This window comes from Podarcis bocagei (assembly GCF_964188305.1).
Source record: "Podarcis bocagei genome assembly, chromosome: 11".
In the NCBI taxonomy this organism is placed as follows: domain Eukaryota; kingdom Metazoa; phylum Chordata; class Lepidosauria; order Squamata; family Lacertidae; genus Podarcis; species Podarcis bocagei.
In genome coordinates, this window is record NC_138136.1 from 62846653 (window position 1) to 62871141 (window position 24489).

At 46.3% G+C, this 24489-nt stretch overlaps 3 protein-coding genes across 6 annotated transcripts in view; 1 reads left to right on the top strand and 2 right to left on the bottom strand.

The window, feature by feature from the left end:
* Window positions 1–2210, bottom strand: part of KIF24 (kinesin family member 24) — a 33457-nt gene extending 31247 nt beyond the window's left edge. The window contains exons 1-2 of one of the 3 annotated variants that reach the window (XM_081212650.1): window positions 1568–2210; window positions 1261–1470 (exon numbers count right to left, since the gene is read on the bottom strand). The gene's annotated coding sequence lies outside the window, so the exon portion shown is untranslated. The remainder of the gene's footprint in view (window positions 1–1260; window positions 1471–1567) is intronic. The other 2 variants (XM_081212647.1, XM_081212646.1) reach the window with 2 other exon arrangements.
* Window positions 2211–2578: 368 nt separating this feature from the next.
* Window positions 2579–10716, top strand: NUDT2 (nudix hydrolase 2). Its single transcript, XM_081213274.1, has 3 exons — window positions 2579–2729; window positions 6637–6779; window positions 9107–10716. Exons 2-3 carry the CDS (start codon window positions 6644–6646, stop codon window positions 9418–9420), a joined length of 450 nt encoding a protein of 149 aa, XP_081069400.1. The 5' UTR covers window positions 2579–2729; window positions 6637–6643; the 3' UTR covers window positions 9421–10716.
* LOC308597295 (uncharacterized protein) lies at window positions 10713–24465 on the bottom strand. 2 transcript variants are annotated; one of them, XM_081213151.1, is made up of 6 exons: window positions 23711–24465; window positions 17409–17882; window positions 16268–16402; window positions 14457–14513; window positions 13638–13728; window positions 10713–12301 (listed from the first exon to the last, which is right to left on the bottom strand). In XM_081213151.1, the coding sequence occupies exons 1-6, from the start codon at window positions 23763–23765 to the stop codon at window positions 12088–12090; spliced, it is 1026 nt and encodes a 341-aa protein (XP_081069277.1). In that variant the 5' UTR covers window positions 23766–24465; the 3' UTR covers window positions 10713–12087. The 2 variants fall into 2 exon arrangements, with proteins under 2 accessions (XP_081069277.1, XP_081069278.1); XM_081213152.1 differs by lacking the exon at window positions 14457–14513 and having other exon boundaries at window positions 23711–24462.
* Between the last annotated feature and the right edge of the window lie 24 nt (window positions 24466–24489).

Below are 24489 nucleotides of genomic sequence, written 5' to 3' on the forward strand. Positions count from 1 at the left end.
CCACCAAGGGTGCTATGATCCCACAGCTTCTCTCCCTCTTATAGGGCAGCTCAGCACACTGCAAAGCACAGCACTGGTGAGACTCCCAGCAAGAAGCAGGAATAGGCTTAGTATGGTATGCCAGTATAGCCAACTGTGCCACACAAAGAATTTGGCACTACAAAGTTTAACGCACATGTGCTTACAGCACTGCTTTCAAGTATCTGCAAGGCCCCTCCCCAAAGGCAGCTGCGTTTCAGTAATTCCTGGGCATGTATAAGCACACAGAACCATAAACAGAATGACCCCAGCATAGAATCCACTCTCTATCTTTAGGCTGCAACACAGTACATAAGACTGCAGCCTAGAAGATGCTGAGGAGACTCAGCCTGTTTGCTTTTCCAAATAGGAATGCATTATCCGATACAAGCCGAGGTTACAAGAAACAATGCCTCAGCCCTGTTCATTTCCAATTATTGCACAAAGATTGCGTGCTCAAAATGAGGTCAGTCTCATAGAAGCAATGTCCCATCTACTGGTGCTAAGCAGAGCTTTCCCCATGCTAGAACCTTGCTCAGTGTTGAGAGAGAGATTCTGCAGGAGCAATGAATTGGGAAGAGACAAGGCAGTTATATCCTGCCGTTTCTCTTTAAGGGGTGATGAACCTATTGGCCAAGCCACACCCACCACATATGACATCAGGTGTGGGGCAGGTAAAAATGAAGCTGGGCTAAAGGGAATTTGCAGACCTGCGGGCACAGTGCTTTGCAAGCACCAACAACCAGCTGATCAGCAGAGCCTGGTGCTTTACAAGCTCTGGTAATCAACTGATTATCTGCACAACTGAAAACAGATTACATGACATCCTGGTGACTTTGCCCTGTTGGCCATATTCAACTCTCTATCCCTGCTCAGGGTAGCAAAAGTGTTTTTCCCATGACTCAATTCTTGCTCTCAACAATGCCGTGTTAGGTGAGAGAGGGAGTTGACCAGCTACAAAGTATATTTCATGGGGATCTGAACCTAGGTCTCTGTGACCCCTCTAACTGCTCCTCACCACCACCACCACAAAGCAGATAATAGCTAGAGACCCAGGCATCATAAGGAGTGCTTTCTCCCACATGAACTTGCCCATGAATATAGGTTCTTTAAAACCTTATTTGTATCCAGTAGAAGCAGAGGTGATAAAGACAATAATAATGGCAGAGCCTTCTTTGTGGTGATGCCACCAGCTCTGCAATTCTTTCCCCAGGGAGATCTGCCAAACAACAAGTTTGATACCTTTTTCTTCTTTTCTTTTTATATTCCCAGGTCTTTCAGAACTGCTGATTTTCATTCTCTTCCAAATTTTGTATTTTTCATACCATCCAGGCCAGACTCCACTTTCATCGTTATTTCGGATTTTCTGAGTTTATCGCTTTAGGCAAGCTTGGATTTCGCACAAACGGCTGCACAAAATCCTTCCTGGACTGAAGAGCGGGGTGCCAGACTCTAGGAATACAAGGAGACAAAAAACAAAAACAAACCTTAAATCAGGCTTTCACTGAAGATAAACGGCAGCACCAGAGATACGTGCAAGGAGCATTACCTGCCGAAAATTGATGCCTCCAAAATCTTGCCAAACGTTATGTGAGGGGGAAAGCAAGGCGGCCTGTCAGTCCTTTCAGATCCGAGGTCGGTTCCTCCATGCCCCACTTTAAAAATTTTAAACTGGTTTTAAAACAAGGCCTTTAAATCATGGCTCAAGGGCCAACGAAATCCGAAAAGCGTATTATCCTAACAGGCTTGCACGAATATGCAGCGCCAAACCAGCGCCGGCCTCTCCTGACTTTCCTCAGAAACTTCTCACAAGCGGAGGCCCTGAACCGCCGCTAGGCCTCGTGGAGGACGCTCCCGCTTCTAGGAGCCCGTCGCCATGGCAACAGGGCAGAGGTCGGAGCTAGCCGAGTGTGGGGCGGGGAACCGCTGCGGCAACTGGGCCTCTTCCTCCTCTGCCACGGCTCTCCCGCCGCGCGTCTCCCCCCTCCCCAAATTTGTCCGACCCCCGCTAAGGACACCCTCAGGGTGCGCTGGGAACGCTCCGTCCGCCCGGCTAGGCCGCGTCTCCATGGCGACGCCGCCAAGCCTACGTTCAAAGACTCGCGCCTATATGTCGCGCCGCAAGACGTCACCTCAAACCGCCCAATAGGACGTTGAGCAAGGGGGGGGGAGTCCCGCTCTTCGCCAATTGGAGAGGCGACCAAAAAAAGGCGGGAAGCGGGTATCCTAGAGGCGGCACTCTGCTCGCGCGTCAGCATCTATTGGCTGTTCGCGCAGCAGGAGACGGAAGCGGATGCTTCTTTGCTATTCGTCCGGCGCACGTCAATTGCGATAAAAAAAATTCCAATAGTGCTTCGACTTTGACGTATTGCACCGCCTCCCGATTTCTGATTGGATTCCGTAGTCACGGCGGCGGGCGCTGTTGCTAAGGGTCAGCCACGTGACTTCCCCTCTGCCGCTACCCGCGGGTTGTGATTGGGCTGAGGCCGGAGGTGACTGAAAGATTGGCAGTCCTGTCGCCCAATGGGGAAGCCCCTTTGAGTGCGAGCTCTGGTGAGGGAAATTTCCTTCCCATTCGGGCTGCCTCGAGGTGAGGGAAGCGGTCACGGTTGGGGAAGTTGGAGAAGCTCCAGTCAGCGCTCGCTAGGCCGGCCTGGAAGAGGCCGCGCGCCTGTCCCCGCTCCCCTGAGCTGCTCCTCTTCCTGCTTCACGTAATCAGAATATTCCTTCAATACCTTAAGAAATAATAATAACCTGATTTTTTAAGAATAAACAGTCCTAATAATTCTCCTCACAATCTGGTGAATTAATAGCAATAACTCATCAAGATCTCCTCCTTCATATCTCAATAACAACAGCTGCACTGCATTCTCGTGTTTCATTAATTTGCAGTTATTCACCTAAATGTCTGTTATTTGCTCAATATCTTAATAATAATCCTGTAAGGAGATAATAGAAATCACTGGGTTAAAGCTGACCGAAAGTCCAGAGGTAACATTATTATCAATTTACGATGGGGTGGTAGGTTCGCAGCCTATGAAGAACTTGCTCACAAATTTATTTCTAGCTAGGAAGGAGCAAGCAGAATATAAAAGGGAAGAATGGTATAAAGAGGTGTGGGATATAGCTATTAATTATAGCTATTTAATTAATGTGCCATTAAGATGGGGAATATGCAGGAGAAATGGTTTTGAGGAGATATGGAGGGTGTTCCTAGAATTTGTACCGTTAAAACGAAAAGGGGTCAAACCATCGCAAGAGGTGTTGGAAATTTTCGGAGGTTGGGTAGTTACAATGGAATGGTCTTGGGGTGGGTTGTACATTTTTATTCTTATTTATTTATGATTATCAAAATAATTCTGGTGCTGTACATAATTTGTTTACTTAGTTACTATTTGCTTCATATCTTAATGTCTGCTTTTTTTGCTCCGCACAATTTAGTTATATACTCAAATAATAGCAATGCTATTGTTAATAATGACAGCAATGTTGTTAATCGATATCTTAATTATGGTAATATTGTTGATCGTAGAATTGTAGGGTTGGAAGGGACCACAAGGGTCATTCCCTGCAATGCAAGAATCTTTTGCCCAATGTGGGGCTCAAACCCACAATTAAGAGTCTCATGCTGTACTGACAGAGTACGCTGCAAAGTAATATTATTATCAGTATCTTAATTACAGTAATACCAATAATAATCACAGTAAGATCGCTTAACAATTTTAACAATTACAATATTATTGGTATTGGGCATCTTAATTGCAGTTATATGGTTAATAAATATGTTAACATCTTTACTACAGTAACAACAACAGGGTGAAATTTGATGTTGTGCTTTTGCAATTGTTCCACCAGCGAAACATTTCTGCTTTCCAGATGTCAGGATCTCCCCTCTCTTCCTCCTGCTGACCTTCTGAGGGGGTCTCCCAACCCTCAAGAGTGGATCTGAGGGAGGAGGGAAGCCCATCTGGGCTAGTGGGAGACCTTGCACTGGCTTCTGCTAGCGCACAGGCTTAGGATCCCACCCAAAGAGTCACGCAACACCTTGACTAACAGATGTTGTTATGGCATAAGCTTTCGTAGATTACAGTGGCACCTCGGGTTACAGACTCCGCTAACCCAGAAATAGTACCTCGGGTTAAGAACTTTGCTTCAGGATGAGAACAGAAATCACGCAGCAGCGGCATGGCAGCAGAGGGAGGCCCCATTAGCTAAAGTGGTGCTTCAGGTTAAGACCAGTTTCAGGTTAAGAACAGACCTCCGGAACGAATTAAGCTCTTAACCAGAGGTACCACTGTATGCTTCATCAGATGCATAATGTATGCATTAGGGTTGCCATATTTCAAGAAGTAAAAATCCAAACAGTTTTTGAGCCCCAAAGTTGTTGAGCTTTTTTTGTTCTTGTCACCAAAGCCTGGGCCTGAATCTGAGCCTCCAGTGCACTTAAAAAAAAAGGAGCTTTAAAGGTTTAAAATGAAAAAATTCCACGGATGGCTAGGTCCCCACCCTCTTGCCCCCCCCCATATACTACTTCTTAATTGTATTTCAGTTCAACAATTACTTTGATAAAATATATATTTTGTTATGTGCAAATAGCTTTAGATATCTGTTAGGTCCATAAATTACCAGATAGCATATATTGAACACAAAAAACAGGGACAATTTGTTGTTGACAAAGGACAGCTGGACATATAAAGGGCCCCATTACCTTCAGTAGCTTAGGGCCTCATCAAACCTAAATCTGGCCCTGGTCTTGGGAATAGTAATTGGTGATATCAGAGGTAAATGAAAATGCAGACCAGTGAAAAGTCAGTAAACAAATTAACAGTGAATGTCCAAGGTTAATAGTGCAATTATAATCCATCCCCTGTACTTCTCTGGTTTTCATTTCCTTTTGACCCTACTTTGTAATTGCACATACACAACCCTTCCAACAATGTAGATATGAATGCCTTCAACTCAGTATAACACTTCCTGGATCTGATTAAGTGAGCTGTTTATGCCATGTTAAAAGTTATTAATGTCTTCAAGGTGTCGCAAGACTTATGTTCTGGCTGCAGCAGACTCGCTCGTCTACCCCTCTGATCTAAAATTGTTCAGTAATCATGATTTGCCATCATAGTTGTAATGCAGCTTGAGGTGGAAGCAGCATGTTTTGATTGCGACCAAGGCAATTTAAAGCAGCAAAATGAAGGAGGGAGACCTACTTAAAATACATAAAAATACTGACTTTAAAAGACTATCTTTCCATTAGTACTTCGCCAGCCTGGTACCCAGAGAATGGTGCATGATATGCTAATTCACATGCGTGTTAGGGATAATCATCTAAAAAACATTAATTGCAACTTTAAGACTGCCAGCCTTGCCTAACATCTTATTTGCAGTTGGTATCTGTTCATTGTTACTAATGAAGCCCAATCCAAATAAGACTGAGGCACTGTAAGTGGGTGGTTCCCTAGAGTGGATTGATGGGAAATGGCCCGCTCTTGAAGTAGTGGGTATGTAGCTTGGGGATGCTTCTGGATCCATTGCTGTCGCTTGAGGCTCATGACCTCAGTAGCAAGGAGTGCCTTCCATCAGCTTTGGCTAGTAACCCAGCCGTGCCCCTACATGGACAGGGACAGCCTGCTATTTTTGCTACGGCAATCTCTAGTTTAGATTACTGCAGCGCGTTAAAAGTGTGGCTGCCTCTGAAGATGGTTTGAAAATTTCAGTTCATTCAGATTTTGGCAACCAGGCTGTTCACCGGGACAAGATGGGGTTCTTTGCATCGATCCTGGCTCGGCTGCACTAGCTACCAATTAGCTGGTTTTGACACAAAGCCTTAAAACAGTTCAGGACTGTCTCTCGAGGACCGCCTCTCCCCATATGAACTGACCCAGACCCTGTGATCATCATCTGAGGCACTTCTTTGTGTGCCTCCCCCAAGAGAGGTGGAGGATGGCAACACCAGAATGGGGCTCCCCACTTGTGGAATGCTCTCCCCAAGATTATATATCTTTAGGCTCCAAGCAAAAACATTTCTCCATAACCAGGCCTTTGGCTGATTAACATTCTATGACCTATGTTTGTGAGAGGAATGTTATTGGTTTGTTTTTCTTTTATAATGTATTTTGGGTTCTCATTTTGTATTTTCATGTTGTGAACCACCTATGATACCCAAATATAATAAAAATCTTCCATGGAAACATAAAGCACTGGAAGGGTTTCCACCCCAGTGGAATAAATTATATTGGACTTGTTGGGGCACAACTGCCAACCCCAGCGTCCCTGAGTACACCAGATCCTCCTGCTCCAATCTGGGCATTTCTGCATTGAGTAGGAAGTTCTTTAGGAGGATTCTTAGAAGAACTTAGAAGCTCCCACTCCAAAATCAGGAACCCTGTGAAATTAGGAAGATTCTTAAGAACGATCAGCTAAACACTCAAAAGCAGACTTCCCCAACCTTGTGCCCTCCAGATGTTTTGGACTACGACTGGCTAATGGTCAGATACGGAGTTTCGCAGTGACCCACAGGTCTAGCCTCTCCGGTCCCACCCATCCGTACTTTGGCTCACTGTAGGACTACCACGACTTTGCACTTACTAATACCTCTCATTCGTACTTTTTTCTGGATAGGACAATCATGTCATTGAGAGCATGTGGCTTGATTATCTTCAGGAAGCTGCGTGAAACATCGTCTGCTTCTGCTGCTGGGAACAACATTGAGTACCTTCTCCTGCAGACATCCTATGGGTCTCATCACTGGACCCCTCCGAAAGGTGTGTCATAAGTTTTTATTGTATCTAGCAACTACAGAGAGATTCTCAACAGGGCTGTCAACTGATCAAGGAATTAAATCAGGCATTGGCAAACTCGGCCCTCCAGATGTTTTGGGACTACAACTCCCATGATCCGCACCTAACAAGACCAGTGGTCAGGGATGATGGTAATTGTAGTCCCCAAACATCTGGAGGACCGAGTTTGCCTATGGCTGAATTAAATCCATCTGTATTTTAAGACAAGTGCATGTTTTTCTTGTATTTTGCAAGTGAATAATAATAATGTTGACATAATGTGATACATGCCGTTCTGCTGTGACTTCAGAAGTCCTTTCCCATTGACTCTTGAGTCTTCTTTGGACTGTTGCTTCCTGGAAACTGCTCTTGGAGTCACTGTGTTACAGATAAGACTCCTTGGCTGGCTGTTTATGATATTTCAGGGCAGGAGCTCTGGCCTAGGCATTATTTATGTTGCCTTTGTTTTTCTTAGACCCCATGTGGCTTGCTGTGTTTATATTTCTGTCCGTAATATATCTGTGTGAAAGCAAAGACTGACTTTTCTCAGGGAATGCTAAAGCTAGCTTGAAAACAGGCTATATTTATACCTGACTGAAAATGGGATCTTTGAGTTAGAAATAATGGTGTAGTTGGCAAGGACAGCCTCCTTCCCCAGATGTACTTTTCCCCATGTTCAACTCACTTTTGGGGCCAAGCAATACTTAGTTTTCAACATCACGATATATCACAAGCTAAACATCACGACACCCTGATTTATAACAGTGTCTGAAATATGCATAGAGCTGTGCAGAGGCACTGGCTGACTTTATGGTTTCCCCCCATACAGTATTGTGATTTTTGCATAACAATCCCACACATTCATGATATATCGCTAGGTAAAAAGTTATGAAACCAATATCATGATACGGACTTCAAACCGGTTTTGGATATATCAATATATTGCCCAGCCCTACTCACTTTCCTCAAAATAACTTAAGTGTAGCATTTTCCTTAATTTTATGGCAGTGATACTCCTGTTTTTGCACTAGTGACCATTGCAAAAATTAAACTCTGGTGACTAATATGTAGCGCTTCAGATGTTGCCAAACTACAACTCTCATCTTCCCTGACTCTTAATCATCCTGGCTGGGGCTTTTAGGAGTTGGGAGTCCAAGATGGCTGCAGGTTGACCATCACTGCCTTACTATCTATCGATCTATCTAATCCATCGACCTATCTATTTGTTAGTTGCTTTATCTTGCTCACGGCAACCCAAAGTGACTTACAACCAAACAAACAGACAAGACATCCCACGTAAATACATTAAAACCAAGAGGAAAAGGAAATATATGAAACACATATCGCCCATTTCTAAAAGGCCACAGCTTATGTGCTGCTAGTTAATGTTTCAGTGAATAAATGGCTTAGATCTGACACACCTTAAATGCTGTCTCTTTACAGTGGTGCCCCGCAAGACGAATGCCTCGCAAGACGGAAAACCCGCTAGACGAAAGGGTTTTCCGTTTTTGAGTTGCTTCGCAGGACGAATTTCCCTATGGGCTTGCTTCGCAAGACGAAAATGTCTTGCGAGTCTTGAGATTTTTTTTTGCTCCCCCCCCCTTTTTCTAAGCTGCTAAGCCGCTAATAGCCTTTTAGCAGCTAAGCCGCTAAGCCTTTAATAGCCGCTAAACCGCTAATAGCGCTAAGCCGCTAATAGGGTTGCTTCGCAAGACAAAAAAACCGCTAGACGAAGAGACTCGCGGAACGGATTAATTTCGTTTTGCGAGGCACCACTGTACTTGTGACCCATTAGGCCTTTGCTGTGTCAGTTGCAGACAGCAAGTGTGTGAAAAGGAAATAGTGGGCCTGCAGAAAGTCCCTGTTCATCGTAGCCTCAATCCCAGAATCTCCCATTTCGAAAAAGCATCAGGTAACAAGTGCTGAGAAGGAGCCTGGAGAGCCATTTCTGACTATCAGGGTAGAAAAGAATTGAGCTGGATTTGCAGATAGTCTGGTTTGGCGCAAGGCAGCTTCCTAGACTGGCCTTTGGTGCTCAGATTTAAATCTGGAAAGTGTTGATTTAGAATGGTTCTGACTTGCTACCAGTCCAAAGCCCTGAGGATAAGGTGGTCTGTAAATATGTTGGAGACACATTAAATGCAGGCAGCTCTGCAGTAAAGCATGGTGATGTTTGGAGCCAACCACAAAAACACTTTCTTTTTCTGTGACAACATAAAAACTACTCTAGAACCAAGTGTCAGGAGAAGATAAAAAGCAGAGCCCCTTGTTTTTGCTTTCCTGAAAATTCTGCTTTCCTTTCATCGTGTCAGGCCACGTTGATCCTGGGGAAGATGACTTGCAGACCGCCCTCCGGGAGACGCAGGAGGAGGCTGGACTGGACTCCACTCAGTTCACCATCATTGACGGGTTTAAAAAGGAGCTGAACTACACTGTGAATGGCAAAGCCAAAACCGTCATCTACTGGCTGGCTGAAATGAAGGACAACAACACAGAGGTCAAGCTCTCATCGGAGCACCAGGCCTTTTGCTGGCTGACCCTCAATGACGCTTGCAGGCTTGCAGAGTTCAAGGACATGCAAGGCGCCTTTAGGGAAGCACACAACTTTCTCTGCTCCAAAGGCTGAATGCTCCAGGGGATGCAGGAATGGGGTTTTGTTTTGTTTTAGCTGAAAGTTTAACAGACGATTCCATAAAAATAAAAGCAGAGAATACTAGGGGGGAAATGCAAAAATCTTAAAAGATGCACTTTAATTATGTCAAGCTACTTAAAGCATGGATGTTTCCATCCCCCCAAATTCTTAGAGAGGGATGTTTAGCGCAAGCAGAATTCAAAACAGCCTCTGTAAGCTATATGCTGAGCCTTTATACTGGGCATTGACAATTGGCGAAACAGGGTCTGGATGCAACCTAAAGTTTGTGGCGCTCAGTGATGTTCATGGAGGAGAGTTTTATCAAGAACTGCTAGCCATGCTAACTAAGTGGCAGGTTCAGAGGCAAATAGCAAATAGGAGAGAGAGAGACACGTCCGTCGACGTTGTGACTGCTTGTCAGCTTCCTAGAGGCATTTGTGTGTCGTTGGAAACAGAATGCTGGTCTAGATGGACCTTTGGTCTGATCCAGCAAGGCAGTGTCTTACGCATTTGTATAAACTTGTAGCAGCAGCAGCAGGGACAAATTAGTCACATATGAGAAACCCACCCTCGCAGGCTGAAGTCCTGCAAGGGCCACAAGCAGTTTGCCCATATGTGAGATAGAGAGTTTTCACGTAGGCAAACCTAGCCATTTTCCTGACCCCAAAATCCTTGTTTAATGCCTTTGTGGGTTTTCATCGTTGCCTTTGAGCCAGGACTGGTATCGTGGCTGGAGTTTCAGGCTAGGGCCAGGGTTCAAATCCTCACTCAGGCATAAAGCTTGCTGGGTGTGACGCTGGGCCACTTGCCTGCGTCTCAGCCTAACCTACCCCACAGGGATGTGATGAGGATAAAATGGGAAAGGAGAGAACCACGTACGCCACCTTGAGCTCCTTGGAGGGAAGAAGGCGGGATATAAAAATAATAAAATACGTGTCAACATGATCGCGCTGCTACACCCCCCCCCTTTCTGACAAAGCACAGAAGCTCAAGAGCTTGCTAATGTTCCTGTGTGTGGCACAGATGTCCTCTCTGCACTAATGCCGTCCCCAGTGCTACTGCAGTGCTGCAATTTGGGCAGAAGTCTATCCATTCATCCCACAGGTCAAGTCAGGTCTTGCCTGTAGGCCACTGGAACTCCACTTAGTTTACAGCGAGTTGAGGAAAATCCATGTCAGGAACAGGAAAGCCCTTGTACAGTGATCGCAGAAAACTAGCATGTCTCATGATCAATTCTCTGTGTGTGGATGTGTGCTTTTTGTTTAAAAATAAATAAAGAATCCCCATTCAGGTTTAGTCCTTTATTTTGAGCCTGGTTTAAAACAAGCTGCTTGAGTGAAGGCAGAGGGTACCGGGCTGGAGTTAGTAACATCCAGAACAATCAAGCTGGGAGCAGCAGCATGCTCCAGTTAATATCTGCCGAGAGTGATTGGAATGCGTGTCATGCACGGTAGAATTCAATTGCTTTTTTTTTTTAAGGATGTAATTGTATCACTATGGTTTTAATACTGCACACTGCTTCCGGGAGCCACAGCTTGCCTTTGAAAACCGGACATGAGTAAAGCAAGCTACAGAGTCCTTAAGAACAGCTCACTCTCCCTTGTGCATCCTCTTGCCCAAGGGGCTGCTCATCACTCAGGTTTCCCTCAAACCTCTATTTTCTTGAGCAGCCTTCTTCAACGTGGTGCCCTCCCATAGGTTTTGGGCACTATCTCCCAGCAGCCATGGCCAATAGTGAGTGATAATGGGAGGTGTGGCCCTAAGCATCAGGGTTAGAGAAGACCTGGAGAGTGAAAATCTTCCAGGCAAGGAACTAACACCCCTGCATCATTCTGTAATGCCTGGTACGTCCTTATTAGAAACTAAGCCTTAGCCAAGGAGACCGTATTTGTTAGCCTCCCAGAAAGGGCTGTGTTAGCCGAATGCAAAGTTCTATATACAGCTGCATTCTAATGCTCCTTCACTGCTTGCAAACCTTGGGGTGAGTAAAGATTGCCCCAAGGTGACCTTGCACAAAAAGCTGGTTCTTGTTTGTTGCTGCTGTCCTCCTCTTTTAGGTCTGACATGGGCACAGATATCCCAACCCTTCTCTCCGGTGTTGTCTCAGGTTCGCCACACCCAGTGTGGACTGGAAAAAGCCCTTTGCAGTCATACAGTAAGAAGCACAAGGACCTGAACTGTGACGCAAACAATCTCCATCAAGGTGGTCCTTTCAGAGGCTGATTTCATACTTGCATTTCTGAGGTTGACTGGTTCTAATGGGAGGACTGTACCACAGTGGTGTGAGATGGGAAGATGCCATCTTGACCTACCTGCCACCCGCATGGGGGTGGCAGATATGCTTGATAACTAACCTTGCCTGATCCAGAATTAGATTTCATGCAAATACGGTACATCTCCTGTGCGAGGACCGTACCATCTCAAAGCAGCAACCTAGCCTAGCCCCTCGGCCGTTTCTTAATGCAGGCAACCCAGTTGTACTTTTTGAGACAAAGCAAAGCTCTGTGCATAGCTGTGCAGTGCAGATGTGATTATTAAGAAAATTATCTCAAGGTGACCTGCTTTCTTATCAGGACTGTTAGTCTAATGAAAGAGGCTGCATGGATCTCGGTCAAACAAGCCCTGCCAGAAACGCTTGCTTTGAGTCAGCGCCCGTCATGTTCAGCATATTTGATAGTTCATGTTGTCGAAGAGCGGTGTGACGGTCCCATCTTTCCATTCGATCAAGATTTCGCCATGCTTCAGCGAAGGAGTGGGGGACGCTGGGATGATCTGCCCCTTGGGGCTGGGGCTAGGTGCCCTAGGTAAGGGTGGCCGCTCCTCGTGAACCACGCGGCAGGTCTTCAGAGGAGACAGCTTCTGCTTCCGCTTCTTCCTAAAGGAAGCAGCAGCAGATTATGCTTTGAAATTACTGAGAGACCCAGAATGGTATTTGCACAGTACCTGTGAGGCCTATTAGGCAAGTGAACATGGCAAGTGGCGTCTTGAATATTCTGTGGGGCCAATTTAAGGCAGCCACGAAGTTGAACTGATGAATCAGTTTTGATCCATTTGAAAGATAACAATAATTTAATTATTTGTACCCCGCCCATCTGACTGGGTTTCCCCAATCCTGATCTTCAGGGCAGCAGGCTTGGTTATTTTCAAGGCAAGTACTTACTAAAAAATTAGAGCTCCTCTTAAACTCTTATGAAATGCCAGTAGAGAAGTAACTGCAGTTACCATCAAACTCTCCACTCTTTGCAACCTGGTGGTTTTGGTCACTGCATAATTTAAATTTTATTCTATTTTATAAAATGCATACACCCCTTGGCTGTTTTTAAAAGAAAAGCCCTCACAGTAGTCTGCAAAAAAGAAAGAAAATTATCAAGAAGAATTAATAACGATTTAAGACTGTCAAATTGTTAAAAGAACAATAGTTTTAACTCACATCTTACAGTTCAGGGGGTCCACGTGTATATGCAAAAACGTGTAGAGCCAGAAACCCTTGGAATTGGTCCCCCTGCGAGACTTTGGGGAGGCAGCGTGAGGGCTCTGGGGTGCTGCCAGGGCCCTCGTGCCACCTTCCAAAAGCTGGTTAAGTCCATGAGCGCAGTTTTGTGCAGGTAAAACAAGAGTCAGTTTCCTCCACTTTCCATTTATTTATTCCCCCCACCTGCGCAAAACTGCAATCATGCAACTAAAATAGGTGAAAGATGTGAGTTACCTGTAGACTAAAAGCATTAAAACTTTCTGGGTAGTTTAGTCTAAACCATGTTTTTACCCGTTGCCGGAAAGAGTGCAGTGAAGGCGTCTGCCTGATATCAAGAGGCAAGGAGTTCCAAAGTCCAACGGTAAGCAATCGTTTTTCTTACAAATGCGGAACAGGTAATATGTGGCACGTGTAATAGTGCCAGTTCCGCACATCAAAGTGGTCAAGCGGGCGCACCTAGAATAAGACGTTCTGGCTTGGTATTCCTATGGTGCTTTGGAGAGCTCAAGCACTCAACAGATAATATCCTCTTGCAATTTGTGCAACAGCCATGGGGGGGGGGGTCAGCATTATTTGCTCCCACATTGTAGCCTGAGGCACCGGAAGAAGGGAGGGAACTTAACAGCAGAGGAGGCAGAATCGGAAGCCAGGGCCTTTGTGATGCAGAGGAGAGAAAGCGGAGCAAAACAGAGACTTTGCTGGCGAGACAGCAACACTGTGGGGTGAATGGTCCTCTTACCTGTTGTACCGGATATTGAGAATGAGGATTGTCACTCCCAGGATAAAGGCCAGCGGGCTCAGGACAAGTATGACCGTCTTCCAGTTGGTCCCTGAAAGTGCATTGCACCCTGTATGTTTAATTACATCATTCCTGTGCTCTGCCTACATCTCTTGTATTACCATCTTAAGGTGGTTTCCTCGTACACGTGGGTGGGTGGGGAATATTTGGGGAAACGGCCTGCCTCTCCTTCGCTGGAGGTTCTTAAAAAGAGGTTGGATTAGCCATCTTTAGCTGCGATTCCTGCATTACATGGGGTTGGACTAGATGACCGCAGGGGGTCCTTCCAGCAATTCTATGATTCTGTGAAATTGCAGCAGGGGTTGGGTAGTAGGGCTCCCAGACGGTTTTCCCGGGGAGCAGAGAGTCAATGAATGGATGTGCATTACGGAGGAGAATGGGTGTATCTGAATGTATGTGTAATAATAATAATAATAATAATAATAATAATAATAATAATAATTTATTATTTATACCCCGCCCATCTGGCTCCCTCTAGGAGACCCCACCCAAAACTGACGTACAGACCCCGGAAATTCAGCTATGAGGGCATGTGGCTCTTGCTGCTGAACTCACTTTGTATTTCAGGGTACAGTGTCTCTGCCCAGGGAGGCTCTACTAAGCTCCCTGTTGAGTTCAGTTAATCCTAGCGCCATCCAGGCCAGTGGCTAATACCACATTTTGTGTTTGTGAATTTAATACGGGCTTTTATTTATTTATTGTTTCAAAAGACTAGTAACTACAGTGAATATTCCATTTTCCACTCGCTATCCATCATACCTGTAAATCGGGGAGCTGCACCCTTCCTCTGATGTTTCTTATGAGACATGTGCCTTTCTGGCAAGGAGAGAAAGAGGGAGAATGAAACTAAAGGATTTGGAGCAAGAAGAGAAAATCTCGCGATCTTCGCTCGCCTCTGCACCTTTGTTTCCAGGTCAGCTACACTCAGGATTTGTTGTCACTGCAGAGGTCAACCTCTGGGTGGGCTGCGGACCTGGCTTCTTCAGGGTGCTGCCAAAGGCATGCCCTCCTCCATAAAAAAAAATAAAAATATCCCTGCACATAGAAAAACAGTGTGTCAGGCATGCTATTCTTCTGTGTGCAGGGAATTTTGTTTTGTTGTTTTGTATGGAGGAGTGTTCTCTCCTGTGAGATGCCTCATGCAATTCACCGGGTGTAGATTGGCTATTTCAGCAAGAACAAACCCGGGGAGCCCAGGCAGGTACTGTGAGGAGGAGGGCAAGAAATCACACTAGCGTGGCTAGGACTCCTGCTCCTATAATAGTCTACCTGAAGGAGGTTCAACTTTAATCGGCCCTGCAGTGAAAATAACCTACAAAAATACATTATGTTAGGGGAAATCGCTTGCAGAAATATGTACGTCACTCAGAACTGCGTACAAAAATGTGTTTACTTGGAGACCTTTGCACTAAAACGCTGGTGAATTTTCACGAGGGTTTTTAAAATCGCAGTTTGCTCCAGAAATGGGGAGAACTGAAATTAAAATTGGAAATATAAGAAATGGAGAGAAATGCAAAGGGCAAGTTCTTCCATCCCTATTGCCTGCAAATGGCAATAATGCAGTAACTCAGAAGAAGCATTGCAGAGCAACGGAGAGAGCAAAATTATGTGTGGAAGGTCCAGTATATGTTGGAGGACACCCCTGTAAAAACATGATAGTCTAGGGCAGCCTACAGAACCCTACGTCCTGGTGAGCTAGGTTTTTCACAAGCAGGGTGATATTTACAACACAATTGCACCTTACATGCATGCAGCTTGCACGATTCCAACCATACATGGGTGAAGGCAGGCTGGTTGAAATTGCACAAGTTAAATCCAAGCAAGGAGGACAGCTTAATATCTCTTTTTCTGCCAGATTTTGTGCTGTGTACCTGAAGGAGCATCTCTACTCCCAGCATTTAGTCCGGAGACTGAGGTCCACCTCTGAGGGCCTTCTGGCAGTTCCCTCACTGCAAGCAGTGACGTTACAGAGAACCAGGCAGAGGGCCTTCTCGGTGGTGGCACCCTCCCTGTGGATGCCCTCCCGTCAGAAGTCAAGGAGATGAATATTCGATGTTTCAGGAAGCTTTTAATGTGTGGTGTTCTGCTGCGTTGTTTTATTTTCTGTTGGAAGGCGCCCAGAATTAATGCTTAATTCAGAAACATCGAATTCAGTGCTGGCCACTGGCTTGCATGGCTTTGAAAGAGGATTACTCAAACCCATAGAAGAGCACGCATCTATCCCTGGCTATTAACTGTGGTGGATAAATAGAACCTCCAGGTTCAGAGGCAGTCTACCTCCGAATACCAGTTGCTGAGGAGAGCTGTTTCCTGCAAGCCCTGGAGGATAGTCCCCTGAGCCCTGCTGGAAACGGGAAGCTCTGGCTTGCTTGGGACCATTTGCTTTATCCTGCATGGGTAGCTCAGCTGACTAGAGCATGGTGCTGATGCCAAGGTTGCAGGTTCGACAGCTGCATATTCCTGCATTGCAGGGGGTTAGAATAGATGACCCTCAGGTTTCCTCCCAACTCTGCAATCATATGACCCTTTGTGCTTCAGGCTGAAGTCCCCACCCTGCTTGTCGTACTCACCGTCATCTGCTTCCAGGATGACATCTTCGTTCTTCGGAAGATTGCTGGTGATATTAGGTTCATCAACGATGGCTAGAGATGTGGGTCTGGTGTCTATAAAGGAGGTACTGATCTCTGACAACGCAGTAGTTTTATCTGGAAGGTGGGGGGGGAGAGAGAGGGATATGAGGGCAATCCATGTTCTTGGGGGACAGGAGGCGGGTGGGTGTGGAGGACTCCCTGGTCCTGAATGGGGTAACTGTGCCCCTGAAGGACCAGGTGCACATCCTGGGAGTCATTTTGGACTCCCAGCTGCCCATGGAGGCACAGGTCAATTCTGTGTCCAGGGCAGCTGTTTACCAGCTCCATCTGGTACGTAGGCTGAGACCCTACCTGCCTGTGGACTGTCTTGTCAGAGTGGTGCATACTCTAGTTATCTCCCACTTGGACTACTGCAATGCACTCTACATGGGGCTGCCTTTGAAGGTGACCCAGAAACTACAACTAATCCAGAATGTGGCAGCTAGACTGGTGACTGGGAGTGGCGACCGCGACCACATAACACCTGCCCTGAAAGACCTACATTGGCTCCCAGGACGTTTCCAAGCACAACTCAAAGTGTTGGTGCTGACCTTTAAAGTCCCAAACAGCCTTGGCCCAGTAATCCTGAAGGAGCGTCTCCACCTCCATCGTTCAGCCCGGACACTGAGGTCCAGCACTGAGGGCCTTCTGGCGGTTCCCTCACTGCGAGAAGCAAAGTTACAGGGAACCAGGCAGAGGGCCTTCTCGGTAGTGGCGCCTGCCCTGTGGAACACCCTCCCTTCAGATGTGAAGAAAATAAACATCAAACGGACTTTTAGAAGGCATCTGAAGGCAGCCCTGTTAGGGAAGCTTTTAACATTTGATGAACCATTGTATTTTAATATTCTGCTGGAAGCTGCCAGAGTGGCTGGGGAAACCCAGCCAGATGGGCGGGTATAAAAAAATTATTATTATTATTCCTCACGATGCAGCTTCCCACCTCATGCATTGCTGGATTTAGCTAGCTGCAGCAATGCAGCGCCGGTTCTAAGTGCAATAACCACATTCAGCAGCGAGCGAGAAGAGAGCTCTTGGTTACAGATGGGAGTGGTTTTCTGCTGGCGAATCCCTCTTGCCTTACCTTCAGGGACCCACACCTGGGGGTCTACAAATTCCTCCACTGGGACGCTGAGCACAGGGGCCGCTTCCAGGTCTGCAGCACAGACGAGCTCCTCCGTCGCCGTCTTCCACCTGCTGAACTTGTCCTTCTCTCGGGCCAGGAAGACCTTGTGTCCCTCCTGCTTGGTGCTGAGGTGAAGCCCCAGGCCTTGCAAAGTGAGGTGGCCTTTCCTGCTGCAAACCCAGGCTTGGCGCGCCCTGTCTCCTCCGCAGGACTCCAGCTGAGCGGGTGCAAATGCCTGCGCCTCGGGGACCGTCAGGCACAGCCCGGTCTTCCAGTGGACGATGGCCCGGGTGGCGGCATCCCAGGTCCAGTGATATTGCGCAGACTGGGGCTTGCAGTTGGCCAGACCAACCCTTCCGATTCCGTGGGACGAAGCGTGGATGCACTTTTGCAAACGGGCATTCCTGATGAGGAAGCCATCACCTCCCGGCACTGGGGAAGAATATGATACAATACGATACGATACGATACTCTTTATTGTCATTGTCCCATACAGAACAACGAAATTGAAAACATCCACATCAGACATTCAAAAACCAACAAACTCTGATACCCCATAACTGAATACACTATATTCCCACAGAGACTACCTTAAAGGTAAAGGGACCCCTGACCATTAGGTCCAGTCGTGACCGACTCTGGGGTTGCAGCGCTCATCTCGCTTTACTGGCCAAGGGAGCCAGCGTACAGCTTCACCCGTCGTGGGGATTCGAACCGCTGACCTTCTGATCAGCAAGCCCTAGGCTCTGTGGTTTAACCCACAGCGCCACCCGCATCCCAAAAACTACCTTACACTGCGTTTAAAACCAAAATTGCATTTGGATAGAAACTGTTTCTCAGACGGCTATTCCTCGTCTTAATAACCCCTGTACCTTCTTCCAGAAGGCAGAAGCTGAAAGAGATCATTTCCGGGGTGCGCACTATCCTGTACTATCATTGAGTTGGAAGGGACTCCTAAAGGTCATCCATCCGAACCCTCTGTAACGCATCATGACAGATGGCCACCCAACCTCTGCTTTAAAACCTCCAGTGAAGCGAGAGCCCCGAGGGAGCCCGTTCCAAGCAACTGCATTGCATTTATACGCATTGCCACAGAATCGGAGGATGGAAGGCGTTCCCCAGTGGTCATCTAGTCCAACCCCCTGCCATGTGAGTCTGCTATATGTATTGGACTACAACTCCTATCAGCACAGCCGTGTTTTTGGGGGCTGATGGGAGTTGTACTCCAAAGCACCCAGAGGGCAGCAGGTTGGGAAAGCCTATGGTGTTTCTCAAACTTGGGTCATCGTCCCCCCAGCTGTTGTTGGACTACAACTCCCAACTTCACCTGCTAGCTAGCGATGATGGGAGTTGTAATCCAACAACAGCTAGGGACCCAAGTTTGAGAAACCCTGTAGGCATATTGCAACAGTTGGACGGGTATATTATTTGGCACAGCATCTTAGAAAGCAGAGACATCACCTTGCCGACAAAGGACCGTATAGTTAAAGCTATGGTTTCCCCAGTAGTGATATATGGAAGTGAGAGCTGGACCATAAAGAAAGCTGATTGCCGAAGAATGGATGCTTTTGAATTCTGGTGCTGGAGGAGACTCTTGAGAGTCCCATGGACTGCAAGAAGATCAAACCTCTCCATTCTGAAGGAAATCAGCCCTGAGTGCTCACTGGAAGGACAGATCCTGAAGCTGAGGCTCCAAGACTTTGGCCACCTCATGAGAAGAGAAGACTCCCTGGAAAAGACCCTGATGCTGGGAAAGATGGAGGGCACAAGGAGAAGGGGACGACAGAGGATGAGATGGTGGGACAGTGTTCTCAAAGCTACCAGCATGAGTTTGACCAAACTGCAGGAGGCAGTGGAAGACAGGAGGGCCTGGCGTGCTCTGGCCCATGGGGCCACGAAGAGTCGGACACGACTAAACGATTAAATGACAACAAATTATTTGGCACCCTGCCCGCTAGCACCAGGGGGGCACCCAGTGGGGGCAGGGCTGGGGTGGGGAGAAGTTTGCTACAGAGCAAACAGCAAGCCCTGCAGAATTTCCTGTCCTTTGAAGAACAATCCCTTATGTGGAGGTACCAGGGAAGGCCAAAACAACAGATCTGAAGTATAAACAGAATCCAGGTTGGGGAACAGCACACAATAGATTAAAGGATTGCTTTCTTAAAGGAAATCTGATGCGCCTGAAATGCATTCCTCCCAGTTTTTGGATTTAGAAGGAAAAGAGGAGCTTTTTTGCTGAGGGTTGACTGAGGTGATGTCTCAACCACCCACTGAAAATGGAGGAAGACCAGGCAGGGAAAGTGGTCCCATTTCATCTTCTAAAAATGTTTCCATACATTGGTGCCAGGAGCCTCTCCTGTTGGCCATCCTGTGAGGGCATGTCTAAAGCAGCCTTCCCCAAGCTTGTGCCCTCCAGATGTTTGGAATACACCTCCCCTCAGCCCCAGCCAGCAGCAGAATAGTGGTCCAAAACATCTGGAAGATGCCAGGATTGGGAAGGTTGGCCTTAGGGATTTACAGCTGCTGATAGAAAGCCCTGATAGCCCTGATTGCTGGCTAATATTTTGCTAATATTTCCTTGCTGAAGTATGTGCTTGCTAAAACAAGGGAAAGTAACCAAATGTAAGGCCAAACTGTTTGATGAGATTTGGGAGCGGCAGGGGCATTAGTATAAAACTGGTTGCCTTGATGACACATTCACAAAAAATATTGCACAAGGAAATGAGATCCATCAGTGAGGTGTATGATAGGAAAGTTGAGATCAGATACCACAGAGAGCGCTGGGATACTATTGAAACATTGGAAGAAAATGAACATCTGCATTATCTAGCATGAAGAGATAACGCTATATATATATATATATATATATATATATATATATATATATATATATATATGCAGGTTTTGGTGTCTTCGGGTGTCTTCCCGTGTAAGAGTTGGGGTGTCTAGGCGACGTTTCGACGAGGTCTCACTCGTCATCTTCAGGCTGGTGCTTTCGGCTTCTTGTTACTGGAACAGAGCAGGATCTCAGTGTTTGAGTTCCTATAAATACTGTTGAGGGGGTGTGGTGTATAGCCTCCAACGTTCTGGGCAGAGAGGAAGTTCCCAGGTTAGTGTGTCTTTTCTTCTTTTGTTCATTAATTACTTGAGGGATATCTTGAGTGATTTCTTGAGTGATATTCTGAGTACCACTTAGGAGGGTCGTTAGGTGTGGATTAGTTGCTAAAGCTTTCGTGTCTTGACCTCTTGAGCTAGTGAAGAGTTTTTTCTGAGAAGATGGCTGTACTGCACTTAGTTGTGCTCTGGCTTGGCTTCGTGTATAGGGGCGAGCTGTGGTTTTGTGCCCTGTGCCAGCCAGATCTGTGTAGGGATTGCAGGGGGGTGCAGCATCCGGAGGTGCCACTATGGTTTGGCTACTGGATGGTGTCTGTAATTTATCTGTGGAGAGGGTCTGGGTTTGGGTCTGGTGTGGTTGATTGGAGATGGCGTTCTGTGTGCCTCTGGTTCTGGTGTCGGTTTTTGTGGGGAGGGCTATTTTCCAGATGTCTGGCAGGCGGGACGTATCGTCACGCTTGTTCATGTTGTGAGGGTGTTTCTCTATCTCGATGGCTTCCATGATTATTCTCTTGTGGTGGTGTTCCATGTTAAAGAGCAATTTGGAATCTGAAAAATTAATTTCGTGTCCTGTTTCTTTCATGTGTTGGTAAAGAGAGGAAGTTTTTTCTTCTTTTTTGACGGCATTCTTGTGTTCTGCGATACGTGCATTTATTCGTCTGTTTGTTTGTCCAATGTACGTGGCTGGGCAGACTTTGCAGGGTATTTCATAGACCCCTTGGTTTTCTAACTGGATTTTATCTTTGGGGTTTCTGAGGATATTGGCTATTTTTTGGTTGGTGCAAAAGGCTGTTTTGATATTGTGTTTATGGAGGATTTTGCTAATTTTATCTGTAGTGCCCTTGATATAAGGAAGGAGGGCCATGCCATTGTTTTCTTCTGTGTCTTGGTTTTTGGGGGGTGTTTCTTTTTGGATTAGCTTCGTAACCCTGTTTTGCTGGTATCCGTTGGCGATTAACACATTTGAAAGATTCTGTAACTCAGTTGTCAAGTGGTCTTTGTCAGCCAGGCGTTTGGTTCTGGAGATGAGAGTCTTGGCTACGGAGTTTATTTGTGCAGGGTGGTGGTGTGATTGTGCATGTAAGTAGCGGTTGGTGTGTGTTTTTTTCCGGTAGATAGTGTGTCCTAGGGAGCCATCAGGTTTTTTGTAGATTAGGACGTCAAGGAAGGGAAGTTGGTTGTTGGCTTCTATTTCCATAGTGAATTGTATTTTGGGGTGTAGGCTGTTGAGATGTGTGAGGAAGCTATCTAGTTTTTTCTTCCCGTGTGGCCAAATTACAAAGGTGTCGTCAACATACCTGAGCCAATATCTGGAAAATAGCCCTCCCCACAAAAACCGACACCAGAACCAGAGGCACACAGAACGCCATCTCCAATCAACCACACCAGACCCAAACCCAGACCCTCTCCACAGATAAATTACAGACACCATCCAGTAGCCAAACCATAGTGGCACCTCCGGATGCTGCACCCCCCTGCAATCCCTACACAGATCTGGCTGGCACAGGGCACAAAACCACAGCTCGCCCCTATACACGAAGCCAAGCCAGAGCACAACTAAGTGCAGTACAGCCATCTTCTCAGAAAAAACTCTTCACTAGCTCAAGAGGTCAAGACACGAAAGCTTTAGCAACTAATCCACACCTAACGACCCTCCTAAGTGGTACTCAGAATATCACTCAAGAAATCACTCAAGATATCCCTCAAGTAATTAATGAACAAAAGAAGAAAAGACACACTAACCTGGGAACTTCCTCTCTGCCCAGAACGTTGGAGGCTATACACCACACCCCCTCAACAGTATTTATAGGAACTCAAACACTGAGATCCTGCTCTGTTCCAGTAACAAGAAGCCGAAAGCACCAGCCTGAAGATGACGAGTGAGACCTCGTCGAAACGTCGCCTAGACACCCCAACTCTTACACGGGAAGACACCCGAAGACACCAAAACCTGCATTCCTGTACCCGTGAAAATCTACGAAAGCATATATATATATATATATATATATATATATATATATATATATATATATATGGATGGTATATTTGTTTATAGAGTGTGTTTATTTGTTTATAGAGTGTTTGTTTATATTTGTTTATGAGTGTGTTTTGTAGGTTCTTAAATTAATTTTTGAATGATGATTGAACAGAACAAAATAAATAAATACATAAATTGCAGAAAAAGAGGGAGGATACTCCAGAAACATCCGAAGGGCTCCATCCATTGCAGATTCTGCTACATATTACGCCAACCTGGTATGCTCCAGATGTTTTGGATGACAACTTTTTCCAGCACCTTGTAGTTCAAAACATCTGGAGGACGGACTGCATCGCGGACTACTGTGCAGGATTGAAGCTAACACTAAGAATAAGCCAGCTCTCTCCTTGCCACCCAGAAAGCACCCAACATTTGTGCAATGCTTAAAACAGTTAAATATCCCAGATTCCCCATTCCAAATTAGTAGAGCTAAAATATGCGTTGGAGACAACTCGAAATATGAGTGCTTATTTATTATTTTATCACCTTCCTGCAAAGTCCTTGAGACTGAACACAGTGGGAGATCCCATTTTGTCCTCACAACTTTCTTTTGAGGTAGGCTTATAGCTGACAACGTTTCCCTTTTTTAAAGGAAAATTCCCTTATTCCGAATAGGATTCCTCGCAAGAAAAGGGAAAAGTTGACAGCTTTGGGTAGGCTACACTGAGAGCTCGTGATTTCCCTAAGGCCACCCAGTGTTTCATGGAGGCTGAATTCACACAGATTTTAGGTGACCGCTCCCTGGTCCAACTGCAACCTCCTATTGATTTTGCTGCGCAGGATCTCAAAAAATTAGGATGTGCGGTTTGCATATTCATGACTTGCCTAACAACATTTGTAGGTCCCAGAATTCCTGGAACAGTTTCGTTGCTCCTTTTCAAATAGCCTTCAATGGTCACCTAGCTGCACACACAGAGAGAAGGGTACATTAAAAAAAACACCTCTCGTTGCCAGGAGAATCCGTTTCACAATCAAAACAAAGACAGATCAGCCAGCGAAGGCGAACTGAAACACTGTCCATGGAGGGGAAGTATTTGTATGTAAAAATAATCTTACGGACGAGGGGGAAAAAGGGGGTGCAAAGAAGGAGCAGTGAAAGCAAACTTACCCTGCAGCCAAGGAAGGAAGAAAGTCCAACTGAAGCTCAGCTTGAAAAGCTTCATTGTCTCTCAGGAGAAAGAAATTGAGGGGGTTATAGATGGGGAGAAGAGCCTTTGCAAAGGGCAAAGTGAATTGTGAAGTTGCTTTGCCTGCCTTTCATCCAAAGGGAGGAACAGGATGCGACAAAAGACGAAGATACAATTTAAGGCAGCAAGTTCTGTCTCTCCCGGCCAGCACCCTTTAGCCCCCAAGATAGCAGCAGGGTGGTGATCCCAGGGGAAGTGCTGTGAGAAAGCCCATGTCCGAGGAAAATCACATCCTGGCTTTCCCAGGGAAAATTGCAAAAAGCACCGGCCTGCTTCTCAGCTAGCTCTTGCTGATGGAAGAGAAGGGAAGCTTTTGAGAAGCGCAGAGTTCTTCTTCTTCTTCAGGCAGGGTGATGGCGGGTTTTGGGAAGAAGACCACCTTCCCGGCCGGGTGGCAAGTGGTGCCCTAAAAGGATATAAAAATCTATAGCGCAATAAATGCAGCAGCAATGTGGGGAGTGGGAATGGAGAAGCAACAGATCTGCTGGGCTCCGTTCTTTACAAGTTGTGATTCCTGAATAGGGACAGAGAATTCTAAAGAACTCGAGCTGTTGCTGGTGAGGTCGCTGCTGGGAACTGGAGGGGAGCCAGAACAGCTACTTCAGCCCACAAAGGCGAAGGGGAGGGCCCTGGGCTCCCAGATTAGGACGTTCCCTTTTGCTGCGGATCCTCTTTTCACACTTAGAATCATAGAATCATA

Bases quoted from the DNA above. Each gene is read 5' to 3' on its own strand.
- NUDT2 (XM_081213274.1), top strand. From the start codon at position 6,644: ATGTCATTGAGAGCATGTGGCTTGATTATCTTCAGGAAGCTGCGTGAA. The intron at 6,780-9,106 runs GTGTGTCATAAG...TCATCGTGTCAG, and splicing joins TCACTGGACCCCTCCGAAAG to GCCACGTTGATCCTGGGGAA.
- LOC308597295 (XM_081213151.1), bottom strand. From the start codon at position 23,765: ATGAAGCTTTTCAAGCTGAGCTTCAGTTGGACTTTCTTCCTTCCTTGG. The intron at 14,514-16,267 runs GTGAGTACGACA...TCTCCTTGCCAG, and splicing joins CATCCTGGAAGCAGATGACG to AAAGGCACATGTCTCATAAG. The intron at 12,302-13,637 runs GTAAGAGGACCA...TGCTTCCTTTAG, and splicing joins CTCAATATCCGGTACAACAG to GAAGAAGCGGAAGCAGAAGC.